Source organism: Giraffa tippelskirchi, chromosome 13, assembly GCF_054371585.1.
Source record: "Giraffa tippelskirchi isolate mGirTip1 chromosome 13, T2T-mGirTip1v1.2.pri, whole genome shotgun sequence".
Taxonomy (NCBI): Eukaryota; Metazoa; Chordata; class Mammalia; order Artiodactyla; family Giraffidae; genus Giraffa; species Giraffa tippelskirchi.
In genome coordinates this window covers 41,883,780-41,897,277 of record NC_137287.1, presented here as the reverse complement: position 1 = coordinate 41,897,277, position 13,498 = coordinate 41,883,780, and the positions used below count along the sequence as shown (strand labels likewise).

At 40.0% G+C, this 13,498-nt stretch overlaps 1 protein-coding gene across 1 annotated transcript in view; it reads left to right on the top strand.

Annotated features, from left to right (window-relative positions):
• Positions 1-297: 297 nt before the first annotated feature.
• LOC145532779 (ankyrin repeat domain-containing protein 26-like) overlaps positions 298-13,498 on the top strand; it is a 64,975-nt gene continuing 51,774 nt past the window's right edge. Inside the window, 6 exon segments of the mRNA XM_081558533.1 lie at positions 298-669; positions 3,074-3,188; positions 3,352-3,525; positions 7,876-7,982; positions 9,753-9,890; positions 11,116-11,183. Coding sequence (XP_081414659.1) covers positions 437-669; positions 3,074-3,188; positions 3,352-3,525; positions 7,876-7,982; positions 9,753-9,890; positions 11,116-11,183 — 835 coding nt within the window. The 5' untranslated portion in view covers positions 298-436.

Here is a 13,498-nt window from a genome sequence, read left to right as displayed (position 1 = left end):
ATATGTTTCTCAGAATTTATATTTTCTAGGTTTTCCAATTTGTAATTGTTCATCAATAATAATGGTCCCTTATGATTATGCTTCTTTACTTCTAAGGTATCTGTTGTAAAGTCGCTTTCCTTTCTGTGTTTATTTCAGTTTCCTCTCTTTCCTTCTTACCTTACGTAAGGGTTTATTGATATTGTTTGTTGCTTTTGAAAAATGCACTTCCAGTTCTTGCGCATGCACACTGGGCATTCTGGCACGCGGGCAGTGTGTTTAGAGGTGTCGCTTAGCAACGATCATTCTGGGATGAAAGATTCCAAACTGTTGAGCTTCCCAGCTGGGAGGTGGTGGCAGGACGGCTCTGGCTTACCTGTAGCGCTCGTGTTGGGTTTAGGGGACTGGGAAGAGCCGAGGGGGAGGTGAGGTGTGTTTGGATCCCGTAGGCTCTGCGATGAAGAAGATTTGGGGCGACAGGAGTAAGAGGGCCGTGCCGCCCTTCGGCTCCTCCGTCAGCCCAGGGAGAGACAGCAGTCATCATAGAACCAACTTCCAGTCCGGGTACCACATCCGAGACAAGGACCTCGGAAAGATCCACAAAGCTGCCAGTGTAGGCAATGTAGCCAAAGTGGAGCAGGTTCTGGTTTCCAGAAAGAATGGCCCGAACGACAGGGACAAGCTGAACAGGTAAGTGGGGAGGAAGGGGCTGATGGGGTCCCTCCTGTGAGTTTCCCCTCCAAGCCTCACAGACACCTTTGTGGGATCCAGCGCCCCACAGACTTGATAGGCTGCAAAAGCCTTAGCTGGTTTCGGACCCGCTTATAATTCCCGTTATAGAGCACTTTACCGATCGTTTTAAAGTTATTTAACTGAATGTCAGTAATCACAGAACTGAAACAAAACATGAATAGCATCTTTTTTTCTTCTTCCTCCTCCTTTTCATTTGTTATTTTGCATGCATTAACATGATGTACTCCTAAGTAAGAGCTCTCAAGTTCTGTAGCCCTCAGGAAATCTTCTGGAATTCCCTGGCTCTCACATTGTTTTTCTCATGTGATTTATGAAAACTCTTCTTCCCGTGGATCGTCCATTGTGGATATTGGCAGTGGACAGATTTTTGATGTTGTCGGCATCTTCTTTTTAATGTATACATTTTTATACCATAATGTTACATATTACAGAAAACTGCATAGTGAGAAAAATAATCCCCATGACAGGTCAACTTCTGGGTTAAAAATTCTTCAAATACAATTCAATATCCATTTTATATCAGTGTACACTTATGTGTATATGTTCCTTCCTGAAGGACCTTAGAAGACAGCTTTGAAGTAGGAAGCTGACTGTGTCCTTGAAGAGGAAGACATTTTCTTAGGATATATGATCTTTCCATACTTAAACCAAATAAACATATAGTGGTTTTAAAGATTTTGGGTTACACATGCTGTCTTTAATTGTTGTGATGAAATTGAAAGTTTTGTATAGTTGACAAAGATTTGCCCTTATAGATATCAAAATTTGCTTGATGACATTTTCTATTAGAAAAGGTAAATTCTATGTAGATGGTGGAGAAATAGCCTGGTAACTATTTAGAGAAAAGTAACTAGATTTGTATCTCACCAAAAAGTTTCAGATGCAGTATAGATCAAAAATTTTAAATATACAGGGTGAGAGAAGTACCAGAAGAAAACTGAAATTCCTATTTATACATTTTTTGTATGCTGACAAAGACCCTTTTTTTTCTAGTTCTACTGTTCATTAACCTTAATATTTTTTTAATTGGATGGTAATTGCTTTACCACATTGTATTGGTTTCTGCTGTACAACATCATAAATCAGTTGTAAGTATACACATATCCCACCCCAGAGACCCTTCTAAGTATGATTTCAAAGGCAAGAATTCTGGGGTTTCCTGGGTTTCAGCACCAAAAAAAGAAAAGAAAAGAAATCTGAAAGTTGATTTAGCAACCCCCCAAATTTAAAAAACTCTGTAGATCAAGCTGTCTGTAGGGAAGCCAGATGAGCAGACAGGGCTTGTCTTGCTGACACTAATAGGAACGTGGCACAGATAAAAATAATTTGTCACTTTCAATTTATTTACAATTTTTTGTGAGGATTGCTATCCTTTGACAACTTTCAGTCTTTTCAGAAGTCAAGGAAATCTTGGGAATTTCCTGGCAGTCTAGTGGTTAAGACTCACTGCTGTGGGCCCAGGGTTCGATCTCTGGTGAGGGAACTAAAATCCTGCAAGCTACAAGAATATATTGTACAACATGAGGAATATGGCTAATACTTTATAGTTACTTTAAATGCAGTATAACCTTTAACAATTGTGGATCGCTGTGTTGTGTACCTGTATTATATAATAATATATAACATACATCACCTCTAAAGCAAACTTAGACGAAAACACCTCCTGGTAATTAGACCAACAGGAAAAATGAGAAATGAACAAAGAAAAATGCTACAATTTGTAGTTGTAAAGACTGAATTATAAATTATATTCCAATGTCAGAGACGTTAAAATGTGAGAAAATGAGCCTATTAGAATCATCGAAGTACAATGTTGTCTCTAATCCTCAAAACATATCTGCAAAGGAGGTGTAATATCCTTTGACTTCATTCAGATGTTGTCCTTGTAAGATAGTAGTAATAGTAGTAAGTATGATAATATAATCTAACAATTACTAGGTGTTATCTGTGCGAGGAATGGTTTTAAACCCTGTGCATGGATCTCATTTAGCATCGCAGCGGTGTCCTGTGAGATAACTACTACTCTCTCTCCATTTTGTTGATGAGGAAATTGGGGCACAAAGAGGCTGAGTGACAGCTAATAAGTGACAGAATGAAAGTCAAATTCAAAGCCAAGTTGAGCTGAATCTCAAGGTCTTGCGCATTCTATTCAAGTATTTTGTTCTTTCATTACTGTGTAAGAGGAGCTAAGCTAATATATGCTGCTCTTTCTCCAGAAGAAAACAAAATATTTGTTTTAGAGGGATAGGAATACCGTGCTACTGTTTTCAGTCACATGAACAGTTGTTCGTTTTGAAACAGTTACACTACAGTTTCCTAAAAACTGCTCTTGCTTTCATAGGACTGCCCTCCACTTGGCCTGTGCCAATGGCCATTCAGCGGTGGTAGCTCTCCTCCTGGAGAGAAAATGCCTGCTTAACCTCTGTGATAATGAAAACAGGACAGCGCTGATGAAGGTATGGGGCAGCGAACCATGTCCATGTGAGATGGGTGTGATTTAGCTACTGAGACTAAAAGTGAATTTATCTCATTGAAATATAGCAAACTGGTGAAGCTTGTGGACTGTTTACTTTGAATTCCTAGAGTTTACACTCTTGTTTCTTGGCACAACACTGACAGGCCGTAGAATGCCAAGAGGAGGAGTGTGCGGCTCTTCTGCTGGAGCATGGTGCTGACCCCAATGTCATGGACACCTATGGCAACACCGCTCTGCACTACGCTGTCTTTTGCCAGAATTTATCACTCGCAGCAAAGCTGCTTTGCTACAACGCCGATATAGAAGCCAGGAACAAGGTATAGCTCAACTAACTTTATTGACAAAATATTTGCAAAGCATGTTTTTAAACTAGAAGTGTTTTATTTACAACAGTATGTAAATAGGTAGACTGAGTAGTGTCCAGCAGGCCCAGTTACCATGGAAACAACTCCAAAGCCAAGTCAGGGGGCCGGTGGAAAATGTCAGAGCCCACAGAAAGGGCAAAGCTCTATTTCTCAGCCACCCTTCTACCCCAGAAGGAAGATTTTCCCAGTAGAACGTGCTCAGGAGTGGGTGGTAGGCTCAAGTCGTACAAAAAATGAAGGCCTGGAGAAAGTGAAGTGATGTGGTGGGTGGCTGCTTCCAGGGGCTCAGGGAATGGGCACAGCTGCAGGTGGGGGGATGGGAGTAGGAGGAAGGAGACCCAGTGCCCAGGAGGGGGAGCTGGGGGAATGCAAGTGGGCCGAGGCGGCAGCAGACCTGGAGCCCTGAGCCCTAAGCCCTCCAGGACCCCGGGTTCTGAGATCCAGTCAAGTGGGTCAAGTCATGTTTGACGCCCAGCAAGGGCATTCACCTGTGCTGGTGACCACTTGGTTCGCCAGGTACACACCTCAGGTCTCCCACGCTCAGCCCTGGGGGCTGCTCGGCGGGGTTGCAGCTGAGCGTGGGGAGCTGGTGACGGCGAAGCTGCCCCTCCTGCTCTTTCTCCTGTGGCTGCAGCCCCCTACTCTCACAGGCGGGCTCAGTTTTCCTTGTTTGGAAGCTCCAGCCTTCCCTGAGTGAAAATATTTTGAAAACACTTGATTGTCTAAGATGTCACATTAAATCACGGTATTGCTCAAGAGGCATTAGAGAGTAAAGCATTCTTTTTTGTGTTTATGGCAGATATTTGTGATAACACTGCACTTGTTAAAGGTAAAACATTTTCCAAGTATTTTTCCCTTACTGAAAAAAAATTTTTTTTTCTAATTAGTCTAAAATAACACAGTAAAGCAAAATTTGCCTTGGAAATAGACTTTGTCTTAAAACTCAAACAAGCATTTGACAACGTAATAGAAGTCTTGCCGCTGTTAACACATTCCAATTTTATGGAAAAGTGATTTATATAAAAATGATTTCTCTCTCATTGCCCAAGTCTTCAGAGGGTAAAAGGAAAGGCAGAGGAGTGAGCAGGTGAAAAATGCAGATCAAGTTGAAATTTTGGCAGTTGGGGTATGCCAAGAAGAGGGTTTTCTTTTTTTTTTTTTTAATATTTATTTATTTGGCTGTGCTAGGTCTTAGTTTCAGCATGCAGGATCTAGCTCCCTGACCAGGGATCGCACCCAGACCCCCTACACTGTGAGCACTGAGACCCAGCCACTGGACCACCACATAAGTCCCGAGGTTTTCGTTCTTGTTTTTTTTTCCTTCAGTTTATATACTTCGGTAAGGTGCTTTTCAGTTTCAGGGATAAAAGTTGTTGTTTTGAGAAAGAGATTGAGTGAATTGGAGACTTGCCTAGATATCAATTTTAGGAAGACTCTGCAGAAATCAGATCAGCAGTGAACAGGTGGTGATTAAGTTGGAAAGAAGAGAGAAGAACAAACATTTAACAGAAATATTATCCTATTCTGGCAGAAACAGCCAGTTAGATAAGAGTCTAGACTCTGCTCTCAATCTCAAAGGTCTTGATGGAAAGTAAGGGGTTTATAAACAATGAGATCAGGTTGCCTTTTGTGGTTATTAGTCCCTGTTCTACCACTATTTACCCAGGAAAATTTAATGCAGTTTTGATGTCTCTTACCTCTTACACTTTTCTTTTTCTTCAAATCCTCAAGTGAGGGAAGGAATTGGCCATGTGGGTGAGAGAGGAGACTGGAATGTTTGGTGCACTAATTCTCAGCTAGATTGTGCTGGTGAAAACCACAATCACTTGAGAAAGTTTACAAAAAAATTTACAAGCCTAGGCTGTTCCCTGAAGATTTGGTGGAATAAATAAAGGAGGGCCTGGACATGTGTATTTAGAAATATTTCCTTGAGATTCTGATACAATCCTTGGTGAAGAACTATGGAGTGATTAAGTATAATTTCTAAGTGCACCTATCTCAAAAATAAGTAATCTATAGAAGAGTTGGAGTTTGATCAATGCTAGCTATTTCCATCAGCTCCCTCCTTTGCAACAGTATTAGCCTAACTTTTTCCTCTGCCTCTGTGATTGAGAATTTAAAAGGAATATTTTTGGCAATATCTATTTGCCCGAATGATATAACTCCTTTTCCTTCCAACCACTAATTATTCAGTGACACTCCAAGAGTCTTTAGAGATTTGCTCATGGCGAAGTTACTTCATCTGTAGAGTCTGACCCTTTAAGATTGTTGCACCTTCTGTTATCAACCAGGTCATTAGGTCAACAGATGTTTGTTAGCAGCAGGGTTTTCCTGACTGCAGTCATAGTAATTCATGAGCCTTCTTTTGGTGTCAGCAGGACAGACTTTTGCAGTGTGTCTGTTAGATTTGCTGAGCCCTGGCATAAGCAAGATGATAGCTTTAAACATCAAAACCCATGAAGTTAGTACAGATGGGGATTGTTTTAATCATTTAGTTTCAGCAGTCTTAGGAACTCATTATCCATTTGGTTAACAATCTGGGAGAATTCTGGAAATAGATTGTAGTTTTAACAAGCAGTGGAAACATTCTTGAAGTGGGAATTTTGAGTCTTTTTTTTTTAATTTATTTTAATAGAATTAGAAGTCAATAGCAATTTTTATTACATATTGAGACCCACTTTTCTTGTGAAACACATGATACTAAAGAAAAGAAAGCTTTCATATACAAATATTTGCTTTATACCCACCTGTTTGGAAACAGCAAACATAAAACCAAAAGTGGGTTACAGAGCAAATGTAGTCCTTGGATATGTTTAGCTTACCTACCTACCTCCACAGACTGAGTCAACACTTAACATTTAGCAAACTCATGCAGAAGTCTGCATTTCAGGCTTCTCAGAGAACTAAATCTGGTCCCCCTTGAGCCCATTCTACTGTTTGGTCTGCATGTGGAGGCCTCCCCTTCTGTATGGGGCATGTGTTCACGGGTTTGCCAGCCTCACCTGGCCTTTTCACTTACTCAGGTTACCAGCTTTCCCTCATAAGCATTTGAGTTTCCAATTCTTGTTTTATAGTTTATTTTGATAACTATTTCAAGGTTTTAAAGACAGTCTAATTAATCTATAATTGATTTCATATTTTAAAAGAATCTCTTAAGGATGGGATTGAATTTTTCAAATTAGCATTTTTAAGTTGGTTGTGGTGGTTTCACACTGAATCAGTCTCACAAACACACAGGATTATGAGAGAGAGCGCAGGGAGAGTTCACGGAAGAGCAACTTCCCGAGAAAACACTGAGTGCATATTTATTGGTAACTTACCTTGTAATCTTTAACTAAGAACAGTAAAGCAAGACAGAGACCAGAACTCTGGGATTAAGGAAGCTTCCTCCTGGAGGTCTGGAGGTAATCACATGAGAGTTATCAAGAAAGGTCTTTGAAGATAAGCGGTGTTGTTCTGCGTCAAAATGGCATCTAACTAATGCTGACCTATCAGTTTAACTTAAGGGTGGGGGAAGGAACAAGCAAGGGAGAAAGAGTAAGATTCAAGTCCAGGAGACTTTGCTGAGAAAGCCAAAAAACATGGTGCCCACAGTTGGTTTTTTGGAAGAAAGAAAACAAAACAACCTTTCTCTTTGCATGTTCATGTAGAGGAGAATATTCCCATTGGAATGTCTGTAAACCTCATGAGGTTACTCTTGGTGATCCTTGGATAGATTATGCATGCTACAGATAATATTGTATATTCCTGCCTCAGCATTGTTCCTAAAATATGCAGTTGATTTAGTAGCTAATTGATTCTCCCTGGAGGAGTGTTGAGAGTAGTAATAGAGCAAGTAAATACTACGATAAATACTACGATAGAAGCAAAGATCCTGGAACCAGTAAATGTTGAAAGTGAGTTTTAGAGAATGACTCTGTGGTTCATCTTTGGAAGAGGTGGAGAAGGAGTATTTTTATTATTTATCTTTTCAAAAGACGTATTTGGCTGCACTGGGTCTAGTTGGGGCATGTGGGATCTTTAGTTTCAGCACGTGGAATCTAGTTCCCTTACCAGGGATGGAACCTGGACCCCCTGCCTTGGGAGCTCAAGTCTTAGCCCCTGGGCCCCCAGGGAAGGCCAGGAGGAGGAGCATCTTGAAGAGATAGAAGGCAGGCGCGCCAGAGGATGAGGAGGAGGGGCTCCCTTTTCTTTACTTTCTGAATTGTATGTTTAAGTTCAGAGAATCTGTTGCATGATTTTCAGTTCAGTTTGGAAATAGGTTAACTGTGTACATTAGAAATGGTTGTTCCTGTTTTACAGGATGACCTCACACCCCTTTTACTTGCCATAAGTGAAAGGAAACAGCAAATGGTGGAGTTTTTAGTAAAGAAAGAAGCAGATATACATGCGGTTGATAAGACGAAAAGGTACAGTTGTTCTTTTTCTTTTTAAAAACCTTTGTGCTGTTCTCGGGTGCTAACATCAAGATTAAATTAATAAGAGGTTTCATTTGTGATCAATACATCATCAGTTAGGTAGAAAATCAATTATTCTGACTGGGAATCGTGAAAAATTATGTAGCAGGATTCGTATTCCTTTATAATATTGAGTGATGTCATATGCAACCTGTTCTTTTTTCTGGTGGATCTTGTAGTAGCTGAGGGACTTCATATTAGTTTCATTGCTTTATAAAATATGGATTCTGCTTTTTAGTTTACCTTATGACAGTATCAAATTTCTTAATTCTTTTATAATATTTGTTTAACCTCTACTTTGTATCTATTTTTCCTTAAAAGATGCATACTAAACATAAAGGACTTGATTTTGTCTTTTGGATGACTCTTTGCTTTCAATTACTTTCTTTGAAGAATACTGATGTTATTAGATTGCAAAAGAGTCAGACACAGTTTAGTGACTAAAACAACAACAAAAAAGTGATTAGTAATCACTGTCACCAGATACTGTGGGCTCATCAGTTTTTATCCTTTTTCATTTCTAGTACATTTTGATGTTTTCATTTTAAATAAAGGTAGAAGGAAGAATGATAGGTTTAATTGGATAAACAGTTCCTTTAACAAAGATAAGTCAGAGGTGGATGCTGCTGCTGCTAAGCCGCTTCAGTCGTGTCCGACTCTGTGCGACCCCATAGACGGCAGCCCACCAGGCTCCCCCGTCCTTGGGATTCTCCAGGCAAGAACACTGGAGTGGGTTGCCATTTCCTTCTCCAATGCATGGAAGTGAAAAGTGAAAGTGAAATCGCTCAGTCGTGTCTGACTCGTAGCGACCCCATGGACTGCAGCCTACCAGGCTCCTCCATCCACGGGATTCTCCAGGCAAGAATACCGGAGTGGGGTGCCATGGCCTTCTCGGCAGAGGTGGATGATACAGACGAAAATAATGGGCTTTAGATTCAGACTGGGTTCAACTCCTAGCTTTCCTACCTATTAGGGTTATGACCTTGGGCACATGACTTATCATCAGCAAATAAGTTTCCTGATAAAAAGGCTAATAGTAATGCATCCTTCAAAGGTGGCTGTGTGTGTATATAGTATTTCATTTAGTGAAGAGCACATGCTTGTCAACATCATTAAGTGCTACGGTGACTATTTTTATTTCCATTATTGTTAATATTTTTGTTTTAGCCTGCAAATAACCTTTGCTTAACCCAACCTCTAGCTGACTTTGAAGCATAATATATCAGACTAAGGAGGAAATGGGGGATTCGTCCCTTAAACACTCACCTCCCTCAGATAAGTGACCTCAGCATAGTTTCTTGTCCATCAAGGACTTTGTTATTATTTTTTAAAAGCATTTATTAATTTGGCGATGTGGGGTCCTAGTTGTGGGAACTCTCAGTTGCAGCATGTGGGATGAAGTTCCCTGTCCAGGGATGGAACCTGGGCCCCCTGCATTGGGAGCCTGGGCCCCCTGGTCCACCAGGGAGTCCTCATCAGGGACTTTTGAAATAGTGAGCACTGCTACGTGCCACCCCAGTGGGATAGGAGGCTTCTTTTCCGTCCCTTCATTTTAGCCTTGGAGGTAATTTATACGGGTGTACACTTAAATGGCCATGCACATGTAAATGGTCAGCTCTTCATGGAAGGGCAAGATGTTAACTTGGTAAAGCATATCAAATGAGCTGTTTCTGTAAGTTAACTCAACTTCCTGAGGATGACATCATCTCTCTGTTGTTTTAGAACCGCCCTCATGCTTGCTGTCAAATATGAATCTGCAAACATAGTCAGTCTTCTCCTTCAGCGAGGTGCTGACGTCTTTTCTCAAGATATCTTTGGATGGACTGCAGAAGAATATGCTTCTACTAGTGGTTTTAATATGTAAGTGTTCACATTAAAATGCCAGTTATCACTAAACTGCAGCCAAAAAGAATTTTAACTGTTACTTGTTACATGACCAGTGACAGTTGCAGTTTGGTGCAGGCAGCTTCTATCCTGTAGGGGCACCTTTCCTTAGGTCGTAGGTTCCCTGTCATCCTTCCCAGAATAGTGGGTGTCAGCTTGCCTGAGATTCCATAATTACGGTTGGCCCCTCATGGGATCTGTTTCCTGTAATAATGAAAATCTTCCAAAGGATTTAAATCTGCCTCAACCGTAAATATTTTCTGAGTCTGCCTCATAAGGAAGCCATTCACCAGAAATCCTTAGATCTCAAGTAAGTTAGTTCAGAGAGGAATTTAGAGAGGTAAGCCCTGTCTAGGACTTGCCAGTATCCATTGTAAGAGTAGGGTTATGTCTTCCAAGTGAATCGGAGAGGAACATGGAGATTAAGCATCACTGTCAGAAAGATCTGGTTCAGAGTTTGAGCAGGTAGAGAAGGAAGAGTAGTGGTCCAGGCCAGGTCTTGATTGTGATTAGTTTTCTGCTCTTGGTGTGATTAGCTGCAATCATGGGGGATCATTATGTTCTAAAGTTAGGTACACATTATATAAGAGCTGAGATTCCCTAAATTACAAACCACAAAGAACAACTAATCACCATAATTAATAACCGTTTCCTGCAGGCCTTGAATGTTAAACGTATAAGAAAACACACATTGTTTTTTGGGGGGATTCCAAAGTAGTTCCAGCAATAACGTTCAAGAACAAATTATTCCATTCTTTGACTGTTTCTGCAAGCATTTTGGCAATATGTTATCTCATTAAATCCTTTTAATCCCCTTGTGAAACAAGGCAGTAAGAGCCCAGTTGTTTAGAGGAAGACTTTGAACTTAAGAGAAGCAACTTCTCTAGGAACAAACAGCAGTTGGTTACAGAGCTAGGATTTTCGAGTTTGAACGAGTTTTCATATGCCAAGCTAAATCTAGTTAATCTACTGAGCTGTATTGCCTTCAGTTCATGACTACTTCATCTTCCTTTTCTTTTTCCTTTAAATACATGCTAAATAAAACTTTGTAGAACTTAGAAGCTTGAAATGTATGGGACAGTTGTAGTTTTGATATTATCGCTGACATTGTCTGTCTGAAATAATCTAAGAATTTAACATATTTGGTAGTTGTTTTTCATATTAGTGTTAAAATATTATTTATCACATTTTTAACACATAGCATTTGCCAACTGATCTCTGAACATAAAGAAAAGAGGCCTAAAACTCCTCCCGAAAAGAGCAACCCAGGTACGTGATCTGATAATAATGAATTACTCTTGGTGATTCTACCATAGATAAAGTAGGAGTGAGGAAGTTTCAATAATGAAAGAACTATGATAAAATTAGTGTAAATTGCATGTGTATTTTATTTTTAAATTAATTTCTTAATAGTCTAGTATTCAGAATTGTTAAAGAAGTTAATTGTAAGTAATTTAACATCAGAGACAGTATTGTCTGAAAAGAATTCCTTGTATTTAATCACAGCCCCTAAAATCCTGTATTAGATTTTTGTGTAAATTAGGAAAAAATGTTTAAGTTAGTATGATATATAGTTCATCTATAATCATATTATAGCAAATTGGACTTCTTATAAAAGTGGAACTTTAATTTTTACAAATAGTTTGCATTTAGTGAATGAATAGTTATTAGTTACTGTGTAGTGATTAATCTCATTAAAAAAGTTACCATCGTTTAAACTGGGAACCTCAACAACCCCTTCCTGTTAGGATGAGAAATGATAAACAATAAGAACTGCAATGCTGAGCCAATGTGCATCATACCAGGAAGAGATTACTTTTGAAAGATACCTTCCAGTAGTATAGATCAGAAAAGCAACGCTAAGTTGAGAAGCGCCGGTTATTTTGCCTATTGTACCAACAAGGTCTCTATTACCAACTTTATTCCTTACAGATCCAAAAAGAGTAAGCTAGGTTGACTTGATTAGAACCAGATGTTTTCTTCTGTGTATTGGATAATTGTCATGATAGTATAGTTTTGTAAGAACAACGTGTTCTGTTGCCATTAGTTAAAAGATGATCATAATAGATTTTCAAATAGATCAATTTGGGACTCTGCAGATTCTAATAAAAGAACCAAAACACTTCACATTAGCAAAAACAGCACTATGTTCCCTCGATGTGGCATCTAGCACATTGTACAAGCTGTCTGAGAATACCAAAATAGACCTCTGTCTAATCAAAAGGGGCTTCCCAGGTGGCTCAGTAGTAAAGAATCCGCCTGCCAATGCCAGACATATGGGTTCGATCCCTGAATCAGGAAGATCCCCTGGTGAAGGAAATGGCAACCCACTGCAGTATTCTTGCCTGGAAAATCCCATGGACAGAAGAGCCTGGTGAGCTACAGTCCATCAGGTCAAAAGAGTCAGACGCGACTCAGTGACTGAACAACAACATCCATCAAAGAACTTCTGTAGGTTGGTTTTGCACGTTAGAGGAGATACAGAGATGACATAGAGTCTTGGTCTTCAGTATGCTCAGAATAGAATAGAGTTGTCCCTGGTTAATTTCTATAGCTTTCTAAACAGATTTTTCAAAGAAACCATTCTTATTTATTTGTTCATTTGTTCACCAAAGAGATAACTATCAAGTGTCTTTTATGTACCAAGCATTGTGCTGATGTCACAGGGTGCAGACATTTAAAAATCACTGCCCCTGCCCTCCAGGCTTGAGCTTGGAGGACTCCTTTCCCCTGTGGAGTCACTGCATGTGAGTCATCCCTCCAGCATCAGATCATGACGACCCCTGGGAAATGTCATCCAACAGCACCAGAGTCCGTAGCTCCCTTCCTCCTTCCCTCCCTCCCCTTGTTCATCAGCTTAGGATCTGATGACGAATGCCTTCCAAGCTGAAAAAGCATGATTTCTATCAACATTTGCCATATAATGGGGAGGATTGATATAATATATCCCTCAGTAGTACACAGCACTGTTTGGACCATCCTGCCCCATGTGGTCCAGATACTCTTGAACAACGGAAGGAGATAGTCTCAAGAGATTGTACTTTTCAAATTTATTAGTATGTATACATATATATATTTAAAACATTAAAAATGTTCAGCCTCCGTGTACCCTACATCATGCTCACCACTACAAGTCTAGTCTTCATCCTCACCACCCAGTTGACCCCCTTTACCCATTTACCCTCCCCCACCTCCCTTTCAAGAGATTATCCTTTATAAACCTGGAATCACTATATCTTTCATACTTCTCTTGCATTTGGAAAGAGGTCCAGGAAGACTTTGTTTCCTATGTTTTACCACACTCTACAGGTCAGCGCCTGTAGACCGAGCGTCCTTGTGATAGGGCGTTTTCATCCTGAACTGAAGAGCCAGAGAAGTTGTGTTATGTCCCAGCAAGACACCTGTATTCTCTGTTCACTGCTCCAGGGAGTGGAAGTCCAGAAATACTGTGCTGTTCAAGTGTGCTATTGTCAGTTTATAGTACTGATTCTATTAATGGTGTAGGATCCTTTTCTGCCAGTCTCCTGGAGTTTGGTTAGGATTATGGTCATTGTAAACAGCAGTTCTTTCTTCTTTTTTTTCTG